Here is a 12,465-nt window from a genome sequence, read left to right as displayed (position 1 = left end):
CACACACACACACACACACACACACACACACACACACACACACACACACACACACACACACACACACACAAACACACAAACAGGGTCCAGCCTTATTAGTTGCATATTTTTTTTTTGTGTGCGTGTGGACATGCGGCAGGCGAGCGAGACCCAAGACCCGATAGCACTAAAAACAACAACAAAAAAAAAGCTGAAAACCAACAATAACAACAACAAAAACGTGGCAGTCGGCGGCGGAAACTGTACTCCACCCCCGTCTTCTCTCTTTTCTCCCTCTTTTTTTTCTTTCTTTGCTTCTCTCTCCCTCTCGCGTTTCTTCTCTTCTCGCGAGCACGCACACGCAGAAAGCGGCGGGGCAACCAGCCATGGAGGAGCGCTTCCTGCGGACGCGGGCGGAGAGGGAAGAGGCGCGGCAACAGAAGGCGGCCGTTCCCTCCCCCGTCGCCGTGGACAAGCTGGAGTTCGAGCGGCAGGCGAAGGACTTTGAGCGGGAGGTCGCGCAGCTGCTCGGCGACGGCGACGCCCGTGCCGCCCAGGAGCGCGTGAATCGCTTTAAGCGGCTTGTGCAGGAGGCCACCAGCAACGCCGCGCTGACGTCGCACGAGATGGCGCGGTCCAACGCGACCCTCGCCCGGCTGCAGGGGCTGATCGACGCCAAGCGGGACACGGCTGGTCGGGCAAAGGCGTTTAAGTTCTCCGCGCAGCCCAAGTCGGGGGGCGCGGAGGCGGTGGTGGGGGAGCGGCAGGCGGCCTCCTCCGCCTCCGCCTCTTCGCTGCGGCGGGGCCACGAGGAGCAGAGCCGCGCCGGCAACGTGTACGGCTACGCCCAGGGGCGGACGCTCTGCGTCGGCCCGGCGAAGGCCGTCTTCCTGCGCGAGTGTGAGGGGTGCGAGGTGCTGCTTCTGCCCGTCCCCGGTTCCGTGTTTATCTCCGACTGCGCGCGCTGCAAGGTGTACGTCGCCTGCCACCAGCTCCGGCTAAAGAACTGCACGGACGTCGACGTCTACGTCTGGTGCGCCTCGACGCCGATCATCGAGTGCTGCAGCGGGATGCGGTTCGGCCCCTACAGCTGCTGGACGGGGCTGCTGCAGTCGCGCGTGGAGGGGCACGCGTACGCGACGCACGAGGAGTGGGTGGGGGGCCTCGGGGAGCAGCGGGTGGAGGAGCGCACGAAGAACGCGTATCAAACCGTCGACGACTTTCAGTGGCTTAAGAAGACGCCCAGCCCGCACTGGAGCGTTCTGCCGCCGGAGACGTGGGAGACGAGTTCGCGGCGGTTTGTGCAGGGGGAGCCGCCGGCAAAGTAGCCCGGCGCGACTTCCCCCTTTGGAACGCTGGACGCGCCCACCCACGCCCCCCCCCCCCTCCTCCTCCCGGTTGTATTTTCTTGCCCCTCTTCTTCTTCTTCTCTCTGTAGGTACCGCAGCCGCAGCCTAGGCGGCGTGGGTTTGTGCATCGGTTGACTCCTCCTCCAGCGTGCGAGTAACAAGCACGCAGGCAGGCCAACCAACCAGCAAAACAAAAAGAAAAACATTACTAATGAGGAGGGGCGGAGGAGAGGGATTTGGCGCACACGTGAATGTAGGTGTGCATGCTGCCCCTTGGGCCAAATGCTTCCTTACGTATTATATATAATGTCTACTCTATGCATATATATCTACTACATATAGTATATATATATAGCTGCCCCTGCGTGTGCCTTTTTTTTTCTTTACTGCAGTTTGGAGTTAGCGCAGGTTGGACACAATGCAGGCGCGAGTGGCTACACCGCTGCTGCTGCTGCTGTTGCTGCTGCTGCTCATGGCGGGGCCGCCGTGCGCCGCCAGCCGGCAGAGTGCAACGCTGCTGAAAGTGACGGTGCTCACGCGCAACGGGGCCCGCGGGTTGTCGCGCCTGACGGACGGGAAAATGAGCTGTGACGACTGCGAGTTATCCGCCGCGGGGCGAGAAGTGTCGCTCCGCCTCGGTGCCTTTCTGCGCTCGCGCTACGGCGATGCACTGGGCCTTGGCACGCACTTCAACACGACACGCGTCTCCGTCCGCGCGGCGCAGACCGCACGGACCATCGCCACGGGCCAGGCCGTCACACTGGGGATGTTCCCCCGCGCCCTGCCGCTGGTGCGCTCCCGCCCCGCAGAGGACGACGCGTTGCTGGCCGTCACGCAGAGCTGGCCTTCGTGGATTCTGCAGGATGCGTGGAGGTCGAAGGCGCACCTTGACGACGCGTGGGCGGCGGAGCGGCTGACGCCGGCGGCCCGCGGGACGCTTTCCCGCTTCCTCCCGCCAGGCAGCGCGGGGCTCTGTGAGCGCTCCCCCTCGCTGTGTGCGCTGTACGTCTACGACAGCTGGGCCGCCAACGCCTCCGCGGGCCGCCAGGACGCCGCGCTGCGACCGCTGCTGCCCGCCGTGCAGGCCGTCAGCCGCCGGCTTCTCTGGCGCCTGTACGGCGCCGACCCGCGCGACCCCCAGAGCCGGGAGATGGGGCCGTTGGCTGGCCCGCTGCTCCGCGAGGTGCTCGCCGGCCTCTCCGCCTCCGACAACGACAGCAGCAGCAGCAGCACTCGTCTGGCCGTCTACGTCGGGCCCATGCCGGTGGTGTTCGCGGCGCTCAGCGGGCTTGGCCTCTTTGGCGCGACGAACACGCTGGAAGAGAACGCCCCGCCTCTGCCACAGTTTGGGGACGCGATCGTCTTTGAGTACGCCGCCGCGGGCGCCGAGCACTACGTGCAGGTGTACCAGTTCACGTGGACCGCAGACGGCGGCAGCGCCGGCGGCTACGTGGACAGGCGGCTCGACGTCACCTGCATGGACGCGGCGGGCACCACCTACGCGTCTGGCACCGCGGTGCACGGCTGCAGCGTGGCGGACCTGCGGCGCTACCTCGACTCGCTTGGGGCCGCCGAGGGTCGGTGCTTCGCCACCGCCGCCGAGCTTGCGGCGGCTGACTGCCTCAGCGGCAAGGCGCCCCCTGCCGGGTCCATCTGCCACATGTACCGCGCCAAGTGCCCGGCGGCGGCGTGCGGCGGCGTTCCTGAGGCCATCGCCGACCCCTCGCGCGGCTTCGCCTGCGAGGACGCGGAACTGTACAAACACACCCCGTACCTCGCAGCGGCGATCGTGGCGGTCGGGGCGCCGTGCCTTCTTGCCAGCTCTATTTTAGGGCTCTACCTCTTCGACCGCGTTCGGCGCTGGCCCTGCTTCCGCAAGCGGCCCACCGAGCTGTAGCGGCCGGAGTTCCGTTTGGGTGCTTGTCTGCGTGCGTGCTGCGAGGCCCTGCTGTATGGGCCGTTGCTGTCGACACAAGCCAAGCAGCGGCGGCGGTTAGCTGCGCGGAGGGAGGAGGAGGAGGAGGCGGCGGCCACCACCACCACCGCCACCGCCGCGGCCCCCGTGCGTGCAGGTTTAGGCGGCAGCGCAAACGGAGAGCCGGCGTAGTTTTATAGGACTTTCTCACCACCACCACCAGCAGAAACATCGTCATTGTTCTTGCCGTGTTGTGCTACAATCACTACGAGAACGGCGGTGCGTGTGTGTGTGTGTGTTTTATTATTATGACGTTTTTTTCTTCTTCTCTCTTTGCCTCTCCTGCTTTGCGTGTGTTTTGATTACTTGTGCACTTTTTTCTTTTTTGTTTTTCGGAGCGGAAGGGGTTTTCTCTCGCCCCTCTTCGCCGGCCTGTTTTTTGTTTTTGTTTTGTTTTTCGGGGGGTTGCCGTCGCACACACACACACACACGCACAGTGCGGGTGCCAACTCCTCCTGCCGCCCCTTCCCTCCCCCTTTTTTTTTGCTTTTGCTTTTGCTTTTTTTTTCTGTTTTGTGCCTCGTGTCTGCTTCTGTTTGCGTGCAACGTCGCCGTGGCGGCTGCCGGCAGCGAGAGCGCGCTCACACACACACACACACACATTGCGTTGCATCACATTACTTTGTGTGTATATCATTAGACATCGTGTTAGACGTATAGAAACACGTACGCCGGCGTATTTGGGGCAGCGGTGGGCGAGAAGTAGCGTGCACGCGATGAACCCGCAGGCGCGGCGGGTGGAGCGCAACCGGGAGGAGGTGCGCAAGCTGTCGCTGCGGGACGGCAACCGCTTCTGCGTCGACTGCGGGATGCGGGGCCCCCTCTACGTGGTGAGCAACTTTCACGTCTTCGTCTGCTCCAAGTGCGCCGCCCTGCACCGCTCGCAGCAGCACAAAGTGAAGGGCATCTCCATGACGGAGTTCACCGACGCGGAGGTCGCCAGCCTCGCCGTCGGCGGCAACGACCGGGCGGCGCGGGTTTGGTTCGCCAAGTACCAAAAGCAGCGGCCGCGGCCGGGCAACGACCGCGCCATCAGCAACTTCATCGTGGCCGCCTTCGAGGACCTCGCGTACGTCGACCGGGAGGAGTTGGCGCGGCTGCAGAGCGACGTGCAGCTGGCGGTGAGCGGCGATGGGGCGCCGCGGCGGCCGTCGGGCTCGCTGGGGCTGCCCCCCTCGCCGGAAGGCGGGCCCCGCCGGTCCCTGCCGTCACAATCGCCGTCGCAGGCGACCGACACGGCGGCCGCCTCATCGCCGGCACTCGCCCCAACCGCCCCCCCGGCGACGCGGGGCGCAGACGCTGTGCCGGTGGACCTGTTTAGGCCCTCGGCTCCGCCGCCGCCGGCCCCCGCGGCCCCGACGGACGACGACATGTTCGCGGACTTTTTAACCGCCGCCGCACCGCCGCCGCAGCCGCCGCCTGCCGTTGCCGCCTCGGCGTCTCCTTCCACGGCCCAGGCGCCGCTCGAGGACTGGTTCGCCGCAGCCCCCGCGCCGCCGCACGTCAACGTGGCCGTCTTCCCAGGCGTCACGGCAGGGCCTCCTGTACCGTACCCGACGCCGCAGCCGTCCCCTGCTGCTGGGTACGCGCCGTGGCCGCCGAACATGTTATCGCAGCCTGGAATTCCGGGGCAGTTCGGCATGCAGCAGGGCGGATATAGTCTTGCGGCGCCTAGTAATGTGTCTCAGCCGGCGCCACAGCAAGTTCAGTATGCCTCTTCTATGAGTTCTGCAGTGGCGCCCAACGTGGTGCCGTGCCAAGCACCGCTCGCCCAGGCACAACCGCCGTTGTCCGTGGGTGCTGCGACGCTGACGAATTGGGGCGGCGTGAACTTCTTTCAGGAACCTCCCGCAGACCCGTGGAGAAACCCTGTCCCTTCTGAACCCACGAGGGCGGAGCCCGTCAAGGACACCAGCGCGCCACACAACGACGCCTTTGCCTTTTTAGACCCCTTTGGCAGCAAATGTTGAGGTAGAGCAGCGTACGTCACCATGACCGTCGCCTTTTTTTTGTAGGCCTTTTTATTTCCCGTTTTTTTTTTGCCGCACAACGGCTATTACTTGTCCGTGATCAGTAGCAAAAGGCGCGGCTGGTGTTCGAGGTTTTTTTTTTTGCATCCATGCATGTGTGCGTGTGCGTGTGTGTGGGCCGTTTCCTCCGCCCGTCCGTTGGTCGGCCCAGGCGCGTACTCCCACTGCCGTGACGCCTCTTTTCCTTCCGTCTTCTGCGCCTGCATGTACATATATATATATATTTTGTAGGCTTATTTTGCTGCTCGCCTGGGTTTCCTCCCGGCCGGGTGCGTGTTTGTGTGTGTGTTTGGGCGCGCGCGAAGGAAGCGAGGGCCGCGGTGCGCGAGATGCGGTCGGCCGCGACGACGACGACGACGACGACGGCGGCGGCGGCAGCGGGGATGCCGTGGGCCTATCAGGCCGTCATGAATTACGCCCGGCTGCGGCAGGGCGGAGGTCCGTCGCCGGTGCAGCGGGCCCCCAACCTCCTCCTCTCGCGCCCCTGCGACGGCGTGCGGCGGGCGGTGTGGCTTTTCCACCGTCCCGGCGGCCTGCTGGGGGTTGTGGTGGGCCCGCGGCTGGGCGGGCCGTACGGCGGCGGCAACTGCCCGCTGCCGCCGGTTGCGGGTCCCGCGGGGGTGCGGCGGGTGCTGCGGCGCCTGCGCTCGCTCCCGTTTCCGGCGGTGGGCGCGGGACCGGCCTGTTCCCCCCTCGTCGTGCACACGAACCACCTGATCGGCTGGTGCCTCGACGGCGGCAACGCCGCCCCGCTCTACGCCCACAGCGTGGACGAGCTCGCCCGCCTGCAGCCGCGGCGGCTGCAGACGCTCTCGCCCGACAACGCCCTCGTCTGCACCGCGTACTACGAGTGGGACGACTGGCGCGAGGCGGCGCGGGAGCCCGGCTGGTCGTGGCACCACGCCGACGAGGCGGTGGCGAGCGGCCTGGTGCGCGGGCAACTCTCGCCGGAGGACCTCCACCGCCTCCCGCACGCCAGGCCGTAGCCGCGGCGCGGCTGTGGGTGCAGTAAAACAAACAAAAAAAATGATGAATGAAAAACTAACAGCCGCCGTGCACGAAACGCCCGCGCCCGCGCCCGCGCAGCTGCGCAGGGTGGAGATGCATGGAACCATCACAAGTGCGAAGTATGAGGACCCATAGAAGCCACATCGACATAGATCTATACATTTCTATACATATATATATATTACATGTTTTTCTTTTTTTAGAGTGCCTGCGACAGGCAGGCAATGAACACGTGCAACGAGGAAGGAGCAGGCGCGGAGGCGCACCTGGCGGGGGAGTGGCGCTCGGCACGGAATGGAGGTGGCGAGTGAACGAGGAGGGAGGAAGAAGAAACGAAAAGAAACGCAAAAAAAAAAAAGAGGTGGGCGATGCGCTCCCTCTTTTTCCCCGCCCCCTCGCTATTTCGTTCGGTATATAAAAATGATCTTGGGCCCTTGTTATTGTGTTCCTTTTTTCTTTTTCTTTTTTTCGTTATTGTGCTTTTTGTTTCTCCGCTTACTCTCACCTTGACGCCTTCGCGGCACCGCGTGCCTCTGCGGCCTTTTCTCGCGCCGCGGAAGCGCAGGAGGAGGACGACGAATGCTTCACCCGAGCCGGCACCGCTTGGCGTCCGCCGGGCGGGCCTTCATGGAGGTCGCCATCGGCCCCGGCTCCCCCAGGCGGATTGAGTACGAGCTTTTCACCCGCAAGTGCCCGGTGGCGGCGGAGAACTTCCTGAAGCTCTGCACCGGGGAGAATGTCCTGCCGCGGGTGCCGAGCACCGCGGGGCTGGGCGACCCCGCGTTTGGCGACCAGTTCCTCCCGCAGCTCACGTACCGGGGCTCCACCTTCCACCGCGTGCACCGCGGCTACCTCGTGCAGGGCGGCGACATCGTGGGCGGCGCGGGAACCGGGCAGCTGTCGATCTACGGCGACACCTTCGACGCCCCGGAGGAGGTGCGGGCGGCGGTGTTTGACCAGCGCGGGCTCGTGGGCACCGCCGTGAGTGCCCCGCACCTCAACGGCTCGCAGTTCTTCATCCTCACCGCAGAGGCGGCGCCCCACCTGAACGGGACGTGCATTTGCTTCGGACGCGTGGTGAGGGGCTACGACGTGGTGGAGGCGATTGAGCGCGTGCCGCTGGCGCCGTCCGGCTTCCCCGCGCAGCGGGTGGTGGTCGTCGAGTGCGGGAAGCTGTAGGGGGCCGCACCCCCCTCCTCGCCCCTCCCCGCTTCTCCCCCACAAGCAGCAGGGGGTGGGGGGAGCGGCGAGACAAAAACAAAAAAAATAGCGAGAAGCAGGGAGTCCCCCCATCCCACCCACTCACTCACATGCAAAACATACGTGCAGGCCTGCATGCCCCTCCCTGCACACGAGCACGGGCGAATGGTGCGGCTCTCCGCTTCCCTATCTATATATCTATCTATCTCTCCCTCGCTCTCCTTATTGCTTTGCTTTCTGCCTGATGTGTGGGCAAATGGTTACACTGGCCGCCGTTGCCTGCTTGCACTTCCTCGCCTTTTTTTTTATACGCCCGCTCACTCTTTTTTCCGCACTGCGGGAAACAAAATAACGCGTGTATCCTCCCGTGCGGCGGGCAGGCTGGTGGCACCACCGCAGGAAGGAAGGAAGGAAGCGAGCGAGCGATGAACGACCCGAGCGTCCCCATGGCGTACTCCCCGGGCGTCCTCATCGGCAACTGGTACGAGGAGATGCGGGTGCGGGAGGACAAGGTGGAACTTTACAAGTCAGCGGCCAAGACCGGGGCGACGCGCGGGACGGCGGCGCTCGAGCTCACCGACGCCACCCACCTGGAGGAGCTGAGAGACGTCGTCGTGCTTGGCCAGCCGCTGCAGCTGGTGAGCGTCGCCACGGGGGCCGCGCTGGCGCTCGACACGGCCCCCCGCTTCGCCCCCAAGCCGCCGCATCAGTTCTTAGTGACCGCGGTCGACGCCCCGCAGCCGCAGGTGCGCTCGACGTGGGTGCTGCACCGCGCGAAGGACGAGAACAACGCCGCCTACGCCACGCAGCTGCGCGAGGGGTGTGTGCTGCACTACGGCCAGCGGGTGCGGATCGCCAACGAGGACGCCTCGGCCGACGGCTTCTGCTACCTGCGCTCCGGGGTGCGGGAGATCGGCCACGCGGGCAGGCAGGCGCTCACCGCGGCCCTCGGGGCCTGCAGGGACGACGTGTTCGTCGTGGTGCGACCCGGCGAGCGGCGGGACGACATCCGCGACGGCGCCGCGGTGCAGCTGGGCGACCCGGTCGCCCTCTTCCACGCCGCCACCAACCAGCCGCTGCGCTGCACCCGGGCGCTGCAGAACACCTCCTTCGGCTACGAGTTCGAGGTGAGCTGCAGCTACGCCGGCGACGCCCACTCCCGCTCGCGCGCCGCCGTGACGTCGCACCCGGAGAACCTCTTCCTCATCGGCGGCGCCACGCACGCGGCGCAGAAGAGCATGTCCTCCTCCACCGCCACAGCGCTGCGGAGTCGCTCAGACGGCGGCAAGTCGACGATGTCGCTGACGATGAGCAGCGGCGTCGGGGTGGACCTCGTCATCGCACGCATCCGCGACGGCGCGCTGCGCTTCGGCGGCCGGCTGGGGTTTCGCGCCCTCGCAAAGGCGCTGCGAACCGCCTGCAACGAGCACCGCACGACGACGCTCAACCGGGAGCAGCTGCTCCACGGCATCCACCTCATGGGGGTGGCGATGCAGCCGCTGGAGCTGGACGCGGTGTTCAAGCGGTTTGACCGCAGCGGCAACGGCCTCGTCGTGGCGCAGGAGTTCCTTCGCGAGGTGCGGGGGGATGCGCCACCGCAGCGGCTGGACGCCGTCGTCGAGGCCTTCCAGCGGCTCACCGTCGAGGGCGGCGGCTCCGTCGACTACAGGGACATGCTCAGCCTGTTCCGCTTCAACGCGCCGCGGCTGCCGGACGTGGAGGAGGGCGTGATCAGCGCCGCCGAGGCCGTCTTCGAGTTCGTCAACAGCTGGCCCGGCAAGAACGACACGGCCACCGTGACGCTGGAGGAGTTCGTGGCGTACTACACCGACGTCTCGCCGGCCGTGGACGACGACGCCCGCTTCCTGGCGACGCTGCAGCGGTGCTGGGAGATACCCGAGACCGACGCCTACAAGAGCGGCCGGCCGCGCCGGCACGTCACCGTGCTCCACACCGACGACACCGCGGAGACCATTGCAATCCCCGACTCTTTGGTCATAGACACCCGCGACGCCGCCGCCGTCCGGGAGGTGTTGGTGCAGCACGGCGTGAGGGACATCAAAGACATCCAGACTACCATGTAGAGAGGGAGGGAGAGGGCGGAGTGTACGTGTGTGTGTTTTTTTTGTTAAATTTCCTTTGCAGGTTCGTTGGCGGCTGCCCTGTTACAGCCGCCTCCGCCCCACCATGTAGGTATCTATATATATATATGTGTGTGTGTGTGTGAATGAATGAGTGAATGAATGACCCACCCCTGTCAGAGAGGACGCTAATGGCAGGGCAGGAGCGGAGGCAGCGAAGTCAGCGAGAGAGCCAGAGGGGCGGGTGGGAAGAAGAAAATGGCGGAGGTGGGAGAAGAGGAAGAGATTTGCTTTCCCGCTTGCTCCTCCCTCGCATCGTTGTGGTGCGCGTTTGTGGTTGTGTGCCGCACACCACACACCACACACCACACACAGCGCGAGAGAGCGAGAGTGCGGGGGCTGTGGCGAGTCTCCAGTCTGACCCCTCTGCGTAGGCGAAGACTGTGCGGGTATGTGGGGCGCCTTCGGAGCCGCCAGCGTGGTGGTTGCTGTACTTCTTCGTTTGCCTCCACACTTCTCAGCCTGCTCCCTCCCACCCCCTTCTTCTTTTTTTTTTTCGTTGCTGCTGCTGCTCTCTGCCGGTGTGGGCGCGCCGCCGGGAGATGGAGGCGGTGTGTGACGGGGTGCCGTGCCGGGTGGAGGTGCGGGGGCGGGCGATCTCGTGCGTCCCGCTGCCCGGGGCGGGGGGCGAGGCGCGGGTGTTCACGCGCTCGGAGGTGACGCAGCTGCTGCGCTCGCGGCGGGACGCGGCTGCGGCGAAGGTGGTGGTGGCGGACGCCGCCCCGCTGCTGCTCCGCTTCGCGGACCCCCGCGACCGGGAGCGCTTCATCGGCCGGCTGCAGGAGATGGAGGAGGCGGGCGGGGCGGACGCGCGGTGGGTGGCCTCCAGCATCTGCGAGGCGGCCGTCGACCTCGGCCTGCTCGACGCGGCGGCGCTGGAGGCGCTCGTGCGGGAGGAGTTCCCGCGCGGGGTGGCGGTGGCCTTCGACGCCGTCGGCTCCCTCGTCGACCCGAGGACCTTCCGCCTCTGCCCCATCACGGACCAGCTGGAGAGCGACATCTTCCGCCAGGTGCCGATCCTCGCGAAGATATTCGCGCGGCGGGTCACCGACGCGGCGACGCGGCAGCGCTTCTGGGAGGCGGTGGTGCAGAAGTACTTCTGCTTCTCCCGCACCTTCCTGGAGGAGGAGGTGCGGGAGCTCGAGGCGGCGGCGGCGGACCGCGCGGAAACTTCCCCCGCCGGCGGAGACGAGAGCCTCGCAGGCATCAACGCCACCTCGGGGCGGGCGCTGCCGAAGGTGAAGGCGTCTGTCGCGCATGCGCTGGGCCCCGCCGACGCCGCGGCGCCGACGGCGGTGGGCCCGCCCCCCCTCGCACGCCTCTTCTGCGGCCGCCCGCCGCCGCCGCCGCGCCGAGGTTGGGGGCATCGCCAGTGCGAAGTGCAGCCGCCGTGCGCGTCGCAGGCGGTGGCCCGCCCCGCCCCGGTTTCGCGGGTGCTGCCGAAGGAGAGCACCAACCGGGAGACGCTGGAGCTGCTCAGAAGATTTTGGCGCCGCGACACGAGCCAGAAGCGGGCGCTGCGGTCGAAGCTGAATAGCGCGAAACTCACCGGCGGTGGCGTGCTGCAGCGTCAGTGCGTCCTGCAAGCGAGAGCGTTTCTGAGGCAGCTCGGCCCTGGCGAGCGAGGGGAGGAGCCGGAGCCGGGAGAGGAGGAATAGGAGGGAAGCCCTGAAGGAACTGCCTAGCGTGTTAGTTTGTTTACTATTATTATTATTATTATTATTTTGGCTTTTCGTCGTGCGCCCCGCTTGCCTTTGGGCGCCTCACCCTATTCGCACGCATCGCATTTGAAAACGTCTTTTTGCTTTCTCCTGCTTGCTCCCTCTCCCTCCCGCTTTCGCACACACGGAGGCAGGCAGGCTTCTCGGCAAGGACTGCGATGAGCACCTCGTGGAAGGTGATTGACTTCTGCCGGTACTTCGGGGTGGAGGCGGCCGTCGACCCCGCCGCCGTCGCCCCCGCCGCCGCGCATCACTTTTTTCACCATCTCACACGCACGCACGGCATCGCAGCGGAGGCCGCCGCCGCCCGACTGCGGACGCAGAACGCGGTGGAGGCCATCCTCCGCGAAGAGGGGTTGGACGACGACGGGGCCCTCGCGCTCGACGTCCTGCGAGGGGAACCCGCCGCGGCGGACACCGCGGCGCTGCGGGTGTCTGTGGCGCGGCTGCTGCACGATCGCCGCCGCCTCGCGTGTGCCGTGACACCGGCCGGCAAGGAGGCGGGGCGGCTACTGCAGGCGCCGGCAGAACCGCGGGTGCCGGCGGCGACGGGGCCAGCGGCGCTGTGGAACTCGCTGGTCGCCATCGAGGCGGCCCTTTTCTCCGCCGCGGTGGAGTTGAGCCGCAGGAGCGACGAGGTGGACGCGCGCGAGGCGGCGGCGGTGGCGCGGGTGACGGCCGTGGAGCTTGCGGAGGCGGAGCTGCGGCAGCGCGCCTCCGCGCGGCAGCAGGAGGCCCTGGCGACGGAGGCGGAGCTGGCGGCGCGGCGAACGGCCCTACAGGTGGAGGCGGCGACGCTGGAGGAGCGGCGGGCGCAGCTGGCGCGGGCGGAGGCGGCGCTGGACGCCCGTGCGGCGGAGACGCGGCGCGCGGAGGAGGCGGTCGCGGCGGCCCGGGCGACGCTGGCGGCGGGGCAGGCCGCCCTCGAGGAGGATCGGCGGCAGTGCGCGGCGGTGGCGCACGGCCTCGTCGATCGCGAGCGGCGCCTCAAGGCGGCGGAGGCGCTGCTGGCGCAGGCCAAAGACGACCTCACGACGTACGAGCACCGCCTCACGCTCGCAC

General features: G+C 66.6%; 8 protein-coding genes across 8 annotated transcripts, besides 19 other annotated features; all 8 read left to right on the top strand.

Annotated features, from left to right (window-relative positions):
- Window positions 1–78: a microsatellite.
- A 90-nt stretch (window positions 79–168) lies between these two features.
- Window positions 169–220: a microsatellite.
- Window positions 221–256: 36 nt separating this feature from the next.
- Window positions 257–326: a sequence feature (GA-rich).
- A 39-nt stretch (window positions 327–365) lies between these two features.
- Tco025E_02488 (tubulin-specific chaperone C) lies at window positions 366–1,307 on the top strand (the record flags this gene model as incomplete). The annotated part of the gene is made up of 1 exon (XM_029369413.1): window positions 366–1,307. One exon carries the CDS (start codon window positions 366–368, stop codon window positions 1,305–1,307), a length of 942 nt encoding a protein of 313 aa, XP_029230561.1.
- Window positions 1,308–1,343: 36 nt separating this feature from the next.
- Window positions 1,344–1,375: a sequence feature (G-rich).
- A 248-nt stretch (window positions 1,376–1,623) lies between these two features.
- Window positions 1,624–1,682: a microsatellite.
- Window positions 1,683–1,746: 64 nt separating this feature from the next.
- Window positions 1,747–3,225, top strand: Tco025E_02487 (putative membrane-bound acid phosphatase 2; the record flags this gene model as incomplete). The annotated part of the gene is made up of 1 exon (XM_029369412.1): window positions 1,747–3,225. The coding sequence occupies one exon, from the start codon at window positions 1,747–1,749 to the stop codon at window positions 3,223–3,225; it is 1,479 nt and encodes a 492-aa protein (XP_029230560.1).
- Window positions 3,226–3,308: 83 nt separating this feature from the next.
- Window positions 3,309–3,359: a microsatellite.
- Window positions 3,359–3,391: a microsatellite.
- Window positions 3,392–3,522: 131 nt separating this feature from the next.
- Window positions 3,523–3,542: a microsatellite.
- A 175-nt stretch (window positions 3,543–3,717) lies between these two features.
- Window positions 3,718–3,739: a microsatellite.
- Window positions 3,740–3,778: 39 nt separating this feature from the next.
- Window positions 3,779–3,818: a sequence feature (A-rich).
- Window positions 3,819–3,885: 67 nt separating this feature from the next.
- Window positions 3,886–3,905: a microsatellite.
- A 114-nt stretch (window positions 3,906–4,019) lies between these two features.
- Tco025E_02486 (ADP-ribosylation factor GTPase activating protein) lies at window positions 4,020–5,273 on the top strand (the record flags this gene model as incomplete). Its single annotated transcript, XM_029369411.1, has 1 exon — window positions 4,020–5,273. The coding sequence occupies one exon, from the start codon at window positions 4,020–4,022 to the stop codon at window positions 5,271–5,273; it is 1,254 nt and encodes a 417-aa protein (XP_029230559.1).
- Window positions 5,274–5,427: 154 nt separating this feature from the next.
- Window positions 5,428–5,449: a microsatellite.
- Window positions 5,450–5,662: 213 nt separating this feature from the next.
- On the top strand, window positions 5,663–6,319 carry Tco025E_02485 (uncharacterized protein; the record flags this gene model as incomplete). Its single annotated transcript, XM_029369410.1, has 1 exon — window positions 5,663–6,319. The coding sequence occupies one exon, from the start codon at window positions 5,663–5,665 to the stop codon at window positions 6,317–6,319; it is 657 nt and encodes a 218-aa protein (XP_029230558.1).
- A 170-nt stretch (window positions 6,320–6,489) lies between these two features.
- Window positions 6,490–6,523: a microsatellite.
- A 141-nt stretch (window positions 6,524–6,664) lies between these two features.
- Window positions 6,665–6,701: a microsatellite.
- Window positions 6,702–6,775: 74 nt separating this feature from the next.
- Window positions 6,776–6,833: a sequence feature (A-rich).
- Window positions 6,834–6,920: 87 nt separating this feature from the next.
- Tco025E_02484 (cyclophilin-like protein) lies at window positions 6,921–7,520 on the top strand (the record flags this gene model as incomplete). Its single annotated transcript, XM_029369409.1, has 1 exon — window positions 6,921–7,520. One exon carries the CDS (start codon window positions 6,921–6,923, stop codon window positions 7,518–7,520), a length of 600 nt encoding a protein of 199 aa, XP_029230557.1.
- Window positions 7,521–7,727: 207 nt separating this feature from the next.
- Window positions 7,728–7,752: a microsatellite.
- Window positions 7,753–7,966: 214 nt separating this feature from the next.
- Window positions 7,967–9,625, top strand: Tco025E_02483 (EF hand family protein; the record flags this gene model as incomplete). The annotated part of the gene is made up of 1 exon (XM_029369408.1): window positions 7,967–9,625. One exon carries the CDS (start codon window positions 7,967–7,969, stop codon window positions 9,623–9,625), a length of 1,659 nt encoding a protein of 552 aa, XP_029230556.1.
- Window positions 9,626–9,765: 140 nt separating this feature from the next.
- Window positions 9,766–9,788: a microsatellite.
- A 181-nt stretch (window positions 9,789–9,969) lies between these two features.
- Window positions 9,970–9,996: a microsatellite.
- Window positions 9,997–10,224: 228 nt separating this feature from the next.
- On the top strand, window positions 10,225–11,340 carry Tco025E_02482 (uncharacterized protein; the record flags this gene model as incomplete). Its single annotated transcript, XM_029369407.1, has 1 exon — window positions 10,225–11,340. One exon carries the CDS (start codon window positions 10,225–10,227, stop codon window positions 11,338–11,340), a length of 1,116 nt encoding a protein of 371 aa, XP_029230555.1.
- A 40-nt stretch (window positions 11,341–11,380) lies between these two features.
- Window positions 11,381–11,406: a microsatellite.
- A 155-nt stretch (window positions 11,407–11,561) lies between these two features.
- Tco025E_02481 (uncharacterized protein) lies at window positions 11,562–12,465 on the top strand (the record flags this gene model as incomplete). Its single annotated transcript, XM_029369406.1, has 1 exon — window positions 11,562–12,465. A coding segment is annotated over one exon (904 nt), but the record flags the coding sequence as incomplete, so codon positions are not given.

This window comes from Trypanosoma conorhini (assembly GCF_003719485.1).
Source record: "Trypanosoma conorhini strain 025E chromosome Unknown Tco_14.4_contig_00098, whole genome shotgun sequence".
NCBI classification, from domain to species: Eukaryota; Euglenozoa; class Kinetoplastea; order Trypanosomatida; family Trypanosomatidae; genus Trypanosoma; species Trypanosoma conorhini.
This window is presented reverse-complemented; position numbering and strand designations above follow the sequence as displayed.